The sequence below is a fragment of the Musa acuminata genome, chromosome BXJ2-11 (assembly GCF_036884655.1).
Source record: "Musa acuminata AAA Group cultivar baxijiao chromosome BXJ2-11, Cavendish_Baxijiao_AAA, whole genome shotgun sequence".
In the NCBI taxonomy this organism is placed as follows: domain Eukaryota; kingdom Viridiplantae; phylum Streptophyta; class Magnoliopsida; order Zingiberales; family Musaceae; genus Musa; species Musa acuminata.
This window is the reverse complement of record NC_088348.1, coordinates 9,355,252-9,367,500: the sequence shown is the minus strand read 5'-3', so window position 1 is coordinate 9,367,500 and position 12,249 is coordinate 9,355,252. Positions and strand designations below refer to the sequence as shown.

At 42.8% G+C, this 12,249-nt stretch overlaps 4 protein-coding genes and 1 long non-coding RNA gene across 10 annotated transcripts in view; 2 read left to right on the top strand and 3 right to left on the bottom strand.

Annotated features, from left to right (window-relative positions):
• LOC135627255 (uncharacterized) overlaps window positions 1-835 on the top strand; it is a 4,859-nt gene extending 4,024 nt beyond the window's left edge. For all 6 annotated transcript variants that reach the window (XR_010492566.1, XR_010492569.1, XR_010492568.1 and 3 more), the window contains 2 exons: window positions 62-216; window positions 320-835. This is a non-coding gene — a long non-coding RNA (uncharacterized LOC135627255). The remainder of the gene's footprint in view (window positions 1-61; window positions 217-319) is intronic.
• A 142-nt stretch (window positions 836-977) lies between these two features.
• Window positions 978-2,278, bottom strand: LOC135627254 (B3 domain-containing protein Os11g0156000-like). Its single transcript, XM_065133271.1, has 2 exons — window positions 1,560-2,278; window positions 978-1,493 (listed from the first exon to the last, which is right to left on the bottom strand). The coding sequence occupies exons 1-2, from the start codon at window positions 2,065-2,067 to the stop codon at window positions 1,405-1,407; spliced, it is 597 nt and encodes a 198-aa protein (XP_064989343.1). The 5' UTR covers window positions 2,068-2,278; the 3' UTR covers window positions 978-1,404.
• A 189-nt stretch (window positions 2,279-2,467) lies between these two features.
• On the bottom strand, window positions 2,468-5,385 carry LOC135627253 (uncharacterized). Its single transcript, XM_065133270.1, has 11 exons — window positions 5,006-5,385; window positions 4,746-4,932; window positions 4,525-4,658; window positions 4,336-4,448; window positions 4,105-4,222; window positions 3,873-4,034; window positions 3,645-3,800; window positions 3,471-3,550; window positions 3,357-3,406; window positions 2,997-3,284; window positions 2,468-2,754 (listed from the first exon to the last, which is right to left on the bottom strand). The coding sequence occupies exons 1-10, from the start codon at window positions 5,366-5,368 to the stop codon at window positions 3,157-3,159; spliced, it is 1,491 nt and encodes a 496-aa protein (XP_064989342.1). The 5' UTR covers window positions 5,369-5,385; the 3' UTR covers window positions 2,468-2,754; window positions 2,997-3,156.
• Window positions 5,386-7,149: 1,764 nt separating this feature from the next.
• LOC108951706 (protein GL2-INTERACTING REPRESSOR 1-like) lies at window positions 7,150-8,034 on the top strand. Its single transcript, XM_018820512.2, has 2 exons — window positions 7,150-7,445; window positions 7,533-8,034. Exons 1-2 carry the CDS (start codon window positions 7,369-7,371, stop codon window positions 7,876-7,878), a joined length of 423 nt encoding a protein of 140 aa, XP_018676057.2. The 5' UTR covers window positions 7,150-7,368; the 3' UTR covers window positions 7,879-8,034.
• A 2,804-nt stretch (window positions 8,035-10,838) lies between these two features.
• Window positions 10,839-12,249, bottom strand: LOC135626710 (E3 ubiquitin-protein ligase PUB23-like). The gene has a single exon (XM_065132244.1). It carries the CDS (start codon window positions 12,167-12,169, stop codon window positions 10,955-10,957), a length of 1,215 nt encoding a protein of 404 aa, XP_064988316.1. The 5' UTR covers window positions 12,170-12,249; the 3' UTR covers window positions 10,839-10,954.

Here is a 12,249-nt window from a genome sequence, read left to right as displayed (position 1 = left end):
TTGTTTATCATTCGATGCCCTGCACTCGAGAGATTTTATTGATCAAACTAATCATGTTCAGGTATCAATCAATCAATCCAGAGCCATCAACGAATGCTGGCCTGCACATGGCTCACCTGGTCATCATCCGACATGATATCTTCCTGATGATACGGGGAGGATTGCTAGTCCTGAAAACTCGATCATGCTTGCCCTGTAATTGTGAGCTTCCTACAGGTGAACCTTGCATGACTCCTTTTATATGGAAAAGCTCATCCTTTCATCTCCTCCTTTATGTTATTTTACTGCCTGGTGATGTGTAAAGTTTTGGATGTTGCAGGCAGCTCGTCATCTAAAAGCCATCCTATCCTATCCTTCGCAGCCCAAGTTAAGACACTCGAAGAAGATTAGCGCTACTGGGGAAGAGAGAGAATCTAGCTTATTTTTCCTGGAACTTGTGATCTTTTTATGGAGCTTATAGTTTGCTGTTTCCGGTGCAGCCCCACTCGCTGATACAACTCTTCTTTCTTCCCCGGAGAACAAAAGGAGGAGACCGACTGTGCTGGTAGAATAAAAGCCGCATGGCCCGAGTCACATCATATGACTGTCGTCGTCTTCACTTCACTGCCTTCCCTTCATTCATGCGCTTCGACTTGAGGTACTTCCAAAAGGTCGTACGTTCGACGTCGAGACTTCCAATTTCATTTATAGTTCGAATTTATGACAATTATTGTATTCGAATCGATGGCCGATAGTGGGTGGTATTCGCATCTATTCACATCGTCCACATCATGCGTGAAGATTCTCATTATCATGTTGATCTATAATCAAATGTGTTTTTTGAATGATTAGTTAACTCGTCCGTAATCATCGGTGGTTATCTACAAAGACTGCTGCTATAGAAGTAAGATCACAAATCTAATATAATAAGGGATAGTTTTCGGATAAATTTTTAAGCCAGTTTATTCATAGATTTCTTTCCCAAGACTTCATATTTTGATTGAGAAAGGAAATTTAGTTCTTCCATCAACACATCAAAGACTGGAGTCAAATCCCTCACGCCCTTTCATTCAAGAGAAGGATACAGAAATCTCGGTTTAACTCTCATTACTATGAGACCCTTGCCGGAGGACCAGGGAAACTTGTTCTCTCTCTCTCTCTCTCTCTCTCTCTCTCTCGCTCGCTCGCTCGGCTTCCCTTTTTTTTTCGTGGATTTAAGAAAGAGCGGATGCTTGAAGAAAAAAGAGCAAAAACAACATCTTGAAGAGATGAGACAGCAGCAGCGTGCAATTGATTCCATCTGCTCGAAAGATGAGCCCTAGCTTTCTTGTTCATCATAATGTACAAGCTTGATCGACCGCTGACGTTGCTGAGAGCTGGAGGCAATGGCATGGCGGCGATGGAGCAGTGTGCGGAGTCTGGACCTCAGTTCAAGTTCACGCCGAACAATCTCAGCCGCTTCGAGTTAGCCGGTGCTTCCGCCGTGTTCTTCGCTGCTTCTTCCTCCCGATCGCCTGAACACGAACGCGAGGTTGAGAATTGTAGCGATTTAGCTCGGTTTCCAGGTCGCAGAAACGTACCGAGACATGAGTGGTTGCGACTGGGGCGCGCAGGCGGCGCGCCGGGCGCCGGAGGGCTCTCCTCCCGACCTTGGCGCCTGCACCCGATGTAGAGGCGGTCGCCGCCCGCTCGGAGGCGCTCGAAGAGAACGACGTCGCCAGCGTCGAGCTTCTTCTCCTTGACGAAGCGGCTCCAGCCTTTGGTGAGCACGTAGCTCTGGCTGCTGCTCCAGTAGGAGTAGCGGAACATCCACGGCTTGCCGGCCTCGTCCTCGAAGTTCAGCAACAGGTCCTTCTCGCCCGAGTCGCCGGCGAGTGGGAAGTACTTCTCCGCCTGCTGCTTCGGGATCACCAGCCTGTTGAGCTTCCCCACGTCGCTTGGGGTAAGAGACTTCTCGAACATGTGCTCCCGCTGACGACGGGGTTCGATCTGCTCTCCTCGGTAGGGATGGTGGCGGTAGTGCTGGTGGAGATTCACGGGTGGCTCCCAAGACCATGCTTCATGGTGATGGTCTGACACAGGATCCATGGTCACGTTCAGAAAGGCACAAAAGCTTGGGGATATGTGGAGACTGTTGCTAAGAACTTATAGCCTTACGAGGAACGATTGCAGCAAAAGATACACAGATATATGCAGTTGGTATTGTGAGCATAGAGTTCCCAAATCTAAAATATTATATTAAGCTAAGGAGTTGAAGAATGATGACAGTGTGATGGTTCAGATGTGAGTGCCATCACTGTGTCCTCATCTCAACCATCTCCAGTGAGATCCAGGTAATGACATTCCATGTGGTATGTTGGGTCCGGTAAACTCCTGTGCTGCACGCACCCTTTTATTGGTACATCTGCTACAATAAAAAAAACCAGGTTTGTTTTCTGTGTGTGTGTGTGTGTGTGTTGTGTTGGAAGACATTATTTGTCTCAGGTATCTTACTGTTTGAATCGAAGCATTTGTGTTGGAACACACAGTATTTATCTTCAGTTGCATGTCAAAAATATCAAACGTCAAGAGACCACAAATGTAAGAAACGAACAGCTTCCAATACAATATAATGACTCTTCTCTTCACCATTTTCCAAAGGAGAAGCATTTCTTTGTCCCATCCTATTGATCCTGCATGCTGCGCTTCCACCATGGGCATCTGAGGTCCCGCACACCGACTCTTACATGCACATGCATGAATCGAGTAGTATCTTAGTATCTCTTGTAGTTTAGTCTGCAGGATATCGATGCTGGTGTGTGTCAGTGATCAGATGAGAGAAGGCTTGGAAATATTATTACTTTATCAGAGTTCATGGAAGTGTGAGGGACTCTGTTGGCTTTTCTTTGAGTGGTGGCTCAAGATGCATGAACTTGAACTATACTGTGTTCTTGTTTGTTTCTCTGTGTAATAAGGATCGGAGAGAAGGACTAGATGAGATGATAAAGATGACAAGGAGTGTTCATGGGCTTTTGTACCTTAGAGTTTTAGCCGCCACCTCTTTCTTTTGTCCTTCTCTTTCTCTCACATGCTAATGCAACTACTGTTCTTGCCAGAGTCAGGTTATGATTGAGATTCGAATGCTCATCATCTGTTTTTATTTTGAGGGAAAATGAGCTACAGAAAAGATAAGCATGTTTACAACTTTGAGTCTGCATAAAACTGGTTGGTCCATCCGGCTATGATGTTGATCTCTTTCCTCCTCACATTCTGTAGCCACATAGGGTCTTCCTTTGTGGAGTATCTGAGGTCCACATGGTGTGCCCCTGCCAAGAAACACAAACAGAGTCACATGTTAGGCTATTTAGAAAAGGGATGGAGATCAAAAGGAAGCATACCTTGAGGTACAACCATGGCTTTAAGGCTTGGGTTAAGAGACTTCAGCACGCTGCACATAGCGTACACCGTTTCAGTCCATCGACAGAGACAAAAAGGATGGATTGTGTTCTTACCCTCCACCGCTCCATGGATCCCTTAGCCCGTTGAAGAATATGATGTTGCTCCCGAACCTTTTCAACACCCTTGTGATGTCCTACGAGAGGCAACAAAAGGATTCAGATGTGAAGATTAGCAGCAGGAAATCGACAGTGATTGCATGTGTGGTGGTGGCGTCACGGTGGACTTACATGGCCACCGAACTCTGTGGTGATCCAGTGTGGCCTTGGAGCTACACCGTAGTATGATTCGCAGAACCTAGCGTTGTCGTCGTAACTATATTTGTTCGCAGGAAACATGCTCTCCTCTGATCTTCCCCCTGTTGGAAGAATCATCTCTGTGCATGACTGCGAAAAGAGCCATGCAGAGATGGGATATCAGCAGACCTAGACAGTGGAAAGACGAGAATTGCTCATCACCTGCCAATTCCATCCATCCGTGCCAACAGTATCATCCAACGAATCGGTGTCGATATCGAAGCATGTCGCTTTTCCAGTGTAGTTGTAGTATATGTTCATGGCCCCATATAATCTAGCAAAGGTATCATTACCAGATATCGGATCGTCGATGGCCTTGCACATCTGCAACGGTTTGAATCAGTAGAGAGAGCTGGAAGTTTAGAGGAAAGGTTTTACTGCAGATTCGGATGACCTGTTTCACGGGGTAAGCTGGGAGAGGGGTGAGGAAGTCTGAAACAGTGGGGTAATCCGTCATGGCGACGTAAACTAAAGCCTCTTCGATCCATTGAGGCAAGTTTGAGACTTCATCACTGTGGAAGAAGAAGAAGATGATGATGATGATGAAGTCGTCGACTTAGCTCAGAATAATTAAGCCCAATGGCATCAAACTGGAGATGTGACAATGTATCATCCAGCTCCTTACGAGCATGTCTTGAATGCCTTGGCGAGCTTCTTAGGTCCTCCTGGTCGTGACAAGGTATCATCCAACTCCTTCCACGAACTCTTTATCGTTCTGTAGCAGCTTTCACTTTCACTCTGATATCATAGCACACAACTCATCACCAGAGAGAGAGAGAGAGAGAGAGAGACGGAGAGAGAGAGAGAAACAGACCCTGAAGTCATTGGTGACGATGTTGTAGAAGGTGTAAGGGGAGACGAGGTCATCGAACTGGAGAAGAGGAGCAGAAGATGCCAAGGCTCCAAGAACAACGTGTGGGTACTTCAACCTAAACCATGCAGCCAACACTGTGTGCATCATCAAAGATAAGTATGAGCTGTTGAATCCTCCCAACGCCCACAAGAAAAAGGAAGAAGATGATGTCAGACTCTTACTTCCTCCATAGGAGCCTCCGAACGCTACAACCGGAGAGTCTTCTGATGTCAGGTTCTTCTTCAGATCAATGATCAGCGTCGCGAAGTCCGCAATCGCCTGCGTGACGCACAAGTAACCGAGAGTGCTAGCGTTGCTGTAAGCCACATCTTCGCCGCCGAAAGGAATGGATTCCCCATAGTACCGATGCTGCGTTTGCCAGAAACAGATGAGACCATTCGATGCATCGATGACCAGCGTCGTCCTGCAAAATGGTACTGACCTCGATGAAGACCAATAGGGCCTTAAACGACGGCGCGATATCAAACATGAAGCCAGTGTTCTTGGCGAACAGCTCGATGCGGCCTTCGTTGCCGGTGTAGACGAAGATGGGCGACCCCTTGCCGCCCCAGTAGGTGTGGTTCACCAGGTACCTCTGCTGGAACTTGGCGTAGCTCTGCGGGTTGAAGTTGAAGTGATCCAGCGTCTGCGTGAAGTACCTCGTCTCGTACAGGCCGCTGCCGGAATACGTCTCCAACTCTCTTCGCCACTTGGGTTGACGAAGGCCGGCCGCCGTCGCATTACAGGCGTGGAAGAAGGGTGGAAGAAAGAAGAGGAAGAGAAGGGCGGCCCTGTTGGTGTCCATCTCGGACCTTGGAGGGATTACAGTGAAGACTAAGAAGCTTCCTCGATCATGGTGGTGGGCGAGAAAAGTTTATAGAGATGACGAGAACCGGTGCATGGGATTCAAAGAGGCCATGACGACGACGTGATCATGCAGTTGTGGGTTGTTCAGCGGACGGAGATCTTCGTTGGTTAAGGAGATGGTAGATGAGAAACGGAGAATAATATATATATATATATATATATGTATATATATATATATATATATATATGTATATATATATATATATATATATATAAAGCTTAATAAGAAAGATTATGAATTCAAAGAATGGAGTTTAGAGATAAACTTTACTACAATATTAAAATTATTATTTTTACAATCCTCATAAGTTTTTACTTTAAATAAATATAATTAATAAAAAATATAACTAATTCAATTGATAGTGTTTTAACTAACTGACTCAATGATGTGAGACTTAATTAGATCGATGTCCGATCTTGTTCTAATAAATTACAATTTATTACTCTGCCATCTTCCTCAATCAAAATCATATTTACGTTAACTTGTTTCGGCAGTGAAGTTTCAGTAGGTTAGAAGGTACGGAGAACATTTTGCACCTATTGCTTAATGAAGCTTTGGAACTCAAAATCCTACAAATACCATTGAATATTTCCTTACGATAAGTACTTTTTAATTATATTAGATAAAAACCATAGTAAATAGATTCTATTGTAAAGAAAACGTAGTATTTAGTAAGTAATTTCATAATCACAGTAAATTCAAGGTTCAAGTATTATCTTTATATACAAATCCAAAACAAAGACTAATCTCTACAACTTTATCATAATAAAATATCATCAAAATATTATATAACTAATTCATCCTTCACTCCTCTCAATATGCACTACCCACATCGAGTAAATAATGATACTAGATATATATATATGGATCTACTTTGCATGGAGAAGCAAGCATATGCACTTCTCTCGGAAGCCATGAAGTCTTCTCCCATTGAATGCCCACATAAATATGTTGCTTGCAAGTTCATGAGAAATGAAGCCCTGGTCGTCCACCTTTAAATTTTGTTGCCTTTTGGGCCATCAATACCACCGCATCCCTATCATCTCTCCATGGACTTGCCTTGGCATCAAAGACGTGCACATGGAGCTTCCCCCCATCACTCATCTAATCACACCAAGCCACATAAAATATATGACCCATTCTACCTCAACTCACCTTAGTGCTCGAGTAATGTGACCACTCCCAAGTCAGTACTGGATTTTGTAATCCCCCATTCCTGCTCTTTGGGATTGGCTTGGGATGTGGAATCCATCAACTGTTCCACCACAGTACCTCCATCTCCATTAGAATACAAGCCCTACAAATATTTAGTGCATGGCCAATAACCTGCATGAGCTCTGCATGTCTACTATCTGGGCATGGAGATGATGAATTTTGACTGGAGATATATTTAGCCAAATCCCATTACAAGGTTCTGAAGAGGACGGTTTGTTTATGTTTCCTCGCTTGCATCAAACAAAGTACATTAATGGATTCTCATCACTTAGTCGCCAAGAGAAGACAACTATGTTTAATTGGCAGTAAATGCCCATTTGCTTAGGACGCTATATTTTAAGATCCATGCGTTAAGATCACCCTACACTTCGATGCCATATCGCACCAAATTGTAGGCTCCTCTTCTTCGCCCTTCCCGACAAGAAGAAGAAGAAGAAGAAGAAGAAGAAGAAATAGAACTGATATGTGGAGTGCGAGGAGGAGGAGGAGGATGATGCGTACATAACAACATTGGGGTTTTGCTTGATTGATGATTGCAATTAATGTTCATTATCGAGTAAAGTTTGCAAGCTTAATGTAGTGCTATTATGTCTCCAATGCTAAACCCTGCAATCTTTATCTCAGTACTGAGAAGATGACAGTGAGTGAGCGGAAATAAACTAGTTTGTTGTTTTGTATTGAAGACGACCCTTTTGACCCCCTCGACTAGTCTATAAAATGGCATGGGAAGCTCATGGTGGTGTAGGTTCCATAGAAGCCTCTCTTCTGCTTCTGGCCTCGTTGAGCCCCGCCGCGAAAGGTTGGTGCTTCCTGCAGCTCTTCGAGGTGTCCTGTATCGGTAACTCACGGTGGTAGTGTTGCTACTCGTGGGCTGTTTCTGCCATAGGAGGAGGAGGAGGAGGATGAGCAGGCGCAGCGGCCACGGGGAGAGCCAGAAGCTGGACCTGAAGCTGAACCTGGCGTTGCCGACGAGGGGGGACACCTCTAGAAGGATGGCTACCACCGGCGGCGACGACTCCCCTCGTGGAACGTCCTCCCCCAGCTCCTGCCTGTCGTCGGAGGCAGACAGCCCCGAGGGGCCGTCGATGGTGCTCGCCGGCTGTCCACGCTGCCTCATGTACGTCATGCTCCCCGGGGATGATCCCAAGTGCCCCAAGTGCAAGAGCGCCGTCCTCCTCGACTTCCTCCATGACACCACCACCACCACCACCAAGAAGTCCAGGAAGACCTGAGTCCCCCCTGCACCTGCTACCGTTCCTTCCATGAGAAAGATTATCTTCTCTATTCTCCCTCCTAGCTTTCCTTCTCTTTTTGCTTCAGCTGATGTAAGATGTGCTAATCTTCTCCATATCATGCATCTAATCCAAGTCGCGTGTTGTTTCTCATGAGGCAAATACTTGCTTGATTTAGAGAGAGAGAGAGAGAGAGAAACGGTGGGCTATTTTGGAACGCAAGACAATAAAAATCAAATAAATGCAACAGTAATTGAGACGGTTGAGAATAATGGGGAAGAATTACGTCAGATGATAAATACCATTTAATTCCACCCTCACCTCTTCCTCTTCCTTCTTCAACCTTTACTTCCTCCCTTTGAATACATACAAAGGGAACATAATTGCACCACTTCAGTTCGAGCCCCGTGAGGGTCTTATCCCACCACCACCACCACCACCACCACCACAATACAATAATACTCTTACCGCCCCTCAAGGAGCAATGACTACTTCTCTTGGCCACATCACGTCACCCCCCATAAAGAACAAACCCTCATGCTTCCCAAACGAAGTGGAGAAGACACTCATCTATAGCATATTAATTAAATACGCCATACAAATATCACATACAACATTAAATCCCTAATTATCATTTTTTTTCAAAAGATAAATAAATAACGAAGATGTAAATTCGAGTCCAAAATCTTATGACCGAATTTTTGTTAAAAGAATATATTATCTAATTTATATTCTTAAGACTCGAACAACTTAAAACAATATTTCTTATCCACAAATTAATGTATAAAAACATTTGAAAGATTAGTTACATATAATAAATGAAGATCATTGCATTTAAAAATTTATGTGTGTGTTTAAAAGAGGTATAATATTAATTTATATTTGTAATGTTCTCCATATAATATAATATAATATTTATATTTGTAATGTCATCACTTTCTTTAGCTCTTTAGCAAGTTACATGTTGGTCATACAAGTAATAACAATATGATTGATTATTCAGTGAATCAAAATCCATAACATACATAAAATACAATTCAAAATTTAAAAGGTTCGTATATCTTAACATACAAACTTTTTCTTCACGAATAATTAAATATAATTTCGATATGAGATATAATAATAACTTTATTTAAGATGGTATAAGCATGTGCTTAAGGAGACATATAGATGTTATAATTAAATGATATGAAATAATTACTATTAGTGATAAAAACTATATTAGAAACTATAAATAAAATTTAAAAATACTCTTAGTCTATTTAAGAATATGATTATTTACAAATCGATCCCAAATATCTTAGATATTATTTGATATTATTATTGTTGTCTCATAATTGTTGGGGATAAATACAATTTATATCCTAAATCACATAAAAAGAAACATTATCTACTCCTCGCCATCGTCCCCCCAAGAGAGAGAGAGAGAGAGAGAGAGAGAGAGAGAGAGAGAGAGAGAGAGAGAGAGACGGATTACAGTATGACTTACGTTAACATTCACAGACATAAACACATAAACCTATTTAAGAAAAAGCTATATAAACCACGCCATAACTATTCTCGAATTCTAATAAAGTTGAATCCAATATTTCAATTAGAAATATATAAAATGTAGATCGTGATGGATCGTCTGATCATGGTGATGTGGAGGCTAACTACTCTAAAATCCTACTAAGAACAAAGAATACCTGAGACGAAACTGGTCTTCATGAATCAATCATACTGTGAACGGGTGTGAATGCATGTTCTATCTTATATATATGTTTGTGGAAATGAGTGATGTCAAGCATGAAGCCTTATCTATGATGGATTGGATTAAATATTCTGAGATGCCAACGAGTGAGCATTACGAGATCTCAACAACACAAGTCTATGATTGATGGGTTGATGAATAGTTCATCCGGCTAACCTTGAGAGATAAAATAAAAGAAAAAAAACACCAAAAATATCCTTTAATAATCAAGTCAGTTTTCGAGTGTCGAAAACTCAAAGATGATAGTATTCGTTCAATAAGTTCAGAATAAAAATGAACATGAGACTGCTGCTTGCTATATGTAGTATTAGTCTTATGAGTAATTATCAATTTAATGAAAAAAAATATTCTAAGTGTAATTAATGCTACTATAGCATATTCAGCAGATTCTCTATCATCCATTATGTCTAGTAGTAGGGGTTGAATGAACTTTTGATAATAAAAATAATTATTATTATATCAATATGTTTAAGAAAAAAAGTTTAAGGATGATATTGAAATGAGCAAAATATATTTGTTACCAATTGTGTGATTTCTTGGAAAACGCTCTTGGTTTAGTGTTTTTCAAATAATATCTCCAGAAATTCTCGAAGTCACATTGTTAAAAATCGGGTTATTTATCGGAAAAAGCGATTATACTTTTTTTTACCCAAAAAAAGTTATCATTTCATGTTCTATTCTCGAACTTCTATTTATAGTGGTTTTTCTATTGGTCTGATTCAATAAGTTAAGAATAGTTCAATGAAATAAAGTAAACCAAAGCAACAATAAAAAAATACATTTACATTATATTGAAATTGAAAAATTAGAACATATTCTGGAAAACATAAAAAATGCATACCCAAGTCTCTATTTTTAAATAATATTTAATTTTATATAGATATTAAAATATGTGAAAAATAAGAAAAAAATTATTCTAGAATTGTATTTGAAAGTATAAATGTGTCAATGAAATGTATGTTGAATGTGTCTAAGTTATTTTTGTAATTTTGTATTATTATTGTGCTTAAATTTGAATATGTATATATATATATATATATATATATATAGTGTGTGTGTGTGTGTGTGTGTATATATATATATATATATATATATATATATATATATATATATATATATATATATATATATATATACACATATATATATATATATATATATTTATGTATATATGAATGAATGAATGAACGTTGAATGAATAGGGCATAGAAAGATGTGAAAGAGTGTATTGATATTGAATGGCGTATATATGACAGTAATATACATTTGTTTGGGTAGATTCACATCCAAAGAAGACATTAAGAGCAGAAATGCTGATGCCAATCAAGTATATCTTGACAACAAATAGGAATGGAGGCAAGGAGAGTCCTTCCACACCCCAGAGTGCAACCTAAGAACCAACCTCGCCTTCTCCTTCACGGAGTCTGGGCAGTTTGCTTGGAGAACTAAGCACAGCTTGGAGACAGCCCCCAGACTCATCATCTCCTGCAGCACCTCGGTGGTGGCGGAGTACCTGCACAGCGACCACAGAATCCTGACCCCTTGATCGTCCGCCAGCGACGAGACACGGAGGATCCTCTTCGAGACAGTCGCGATGCCGGCGGCATGGCCCACGAGCTCAGCCCTTCCGTCTGCGGTTGTGCACAGTTGATTCAGCAACCCCAGGTTGATCTCCGTCGTCCTCTTGTCCGGCGCCGTCAGCTCAAGCTCCACGATCTCCTTCACTCCGCCGGCCTCTACTATCTTGATCCGATTCCTTCCCCATGCGGCAGCATGTAGCAGGACCTGCAGCGCGGCTTTGGTTCCTCGCTGCGAGATCCGATCGCGGACGAGGGATAACACAGCTTGGAAGAAATCGGGAGTCAGTTGCTCTAACACTCTCGAATCTGCAGCCTCGATCACGGACTTCAAGACCACAGTTGCCGTCGATCTAACGTCGCGGTCGTCGCCCGCTCCATGATGCAGGATCCATGTCATCGAGTCGATGATGCGGCGATCGCCGTCGACAATGGGTTTCAAGTCATCAGGAGATGCTCGTAGGGAGTCGAGGACACCGAGAGCTACGTCGATCCGATCCATCTGTTTCCGCTCGGTGCATGTATTGATCACGTCCACCATCGCACCGGCGACGCCATACTGCAGCATGCACCGGCGGTTGCTCTCGTTCTCACGAGCAAGCGCAGCGATCAGATTCAGGGAGTCGAGCTGCAGCCGAGGGGCGGAGAGGCCGTGGACGAGCTTGCGGATGCCGGGTCCGTCGACCGGGGCTCTCGGCGTGGGAATCCGCTCCACCCCACGGGAGGCATTGACGACGCACCAGGCCTGGATGAGTCGGCGAAGGGTGTGGTTGGGTGTGAGGTCGGAGTCTCTCGGTAGTGGCTGCTTCGTCACCGGGCACATCGGATGGTCATCGACGAGGAGCCACCGCTCGATGCTCTCGCGGTCGTACGTCATGCCGGTGATGGTGGTGACGGGGTCCTTCATGATCTGAAGCGATATAGGACAGGTGAAGTATTGAGGGACTTCCACGGAATCCATGCTTTCTTCCCTTCTTCCTTCCTTCCTTGGAGATGATAGAGAGAAGGAAGCCTATATCTAAGACCACAGAAAGGGAGATG

Excerpts from the sequence above, each read along its gene's own strand:
- LOC135627253 (XM_065133270.1), bottom strand. The coding sequence starts at position 5,368 with ATGGACACCAACAGGGCCGCCCTTCTCTTCCTCTTCTTTCTTCCACCC. Across the intron at positions 4,223-4,335 it reads AAGGCATTCAAGACATGCTC|TGATGAAGTCTCAAACTTGC; the intron begins GTAAGGAGCTGG and ends CTTCTTCCACAG. Across the intron at positions 3,407-3,470 it reads GATCCATGGAGCGGTGGAGG|CGTGCTGAAGTCTCTTAACC; the intron begins GTAAGAACACAA and ends CGCTATGTGCAG.
- LOC135626710 (XM_065132244.1), bottom strand. The coding sequence starts at position 12,169 with ATGGATTCCGTGGAAGTCCCTCAATACTTCACCTGTCCTATATCGCTT.
- LOC135627254 (XM_065133271.1), bottom strand. The coding sequence starts at position 2,067 with ATGGATCCTGTGTCAGACCATCACCATGAAGCATGGTCTTGGGAGCCA. Across the intron at positions 1,494-1,559 it reads TCGCAACCACTCATGTCTCG|GCGATCGGGAGGAAGAAGCA; the intron begins GTACGTTTCTGC and ends GTTCGTGTTCAG.
- LOC108951706 (XM_018820512.2), top strand. The coding sequence starts at position 7,369 with ATGGGAAGCTCATGGTGGTGTAGGTTCCATAGAAGCCTCTCTTCTGCT. Across the intron at positions 7,446-7,532 it reads GTTGAGCCCCGCCGCGAAAG|GAGGAGGAGGAGGAGGATGA; the intron begins GTTGGTGCTTCC and ends TTTCTGCCATAG.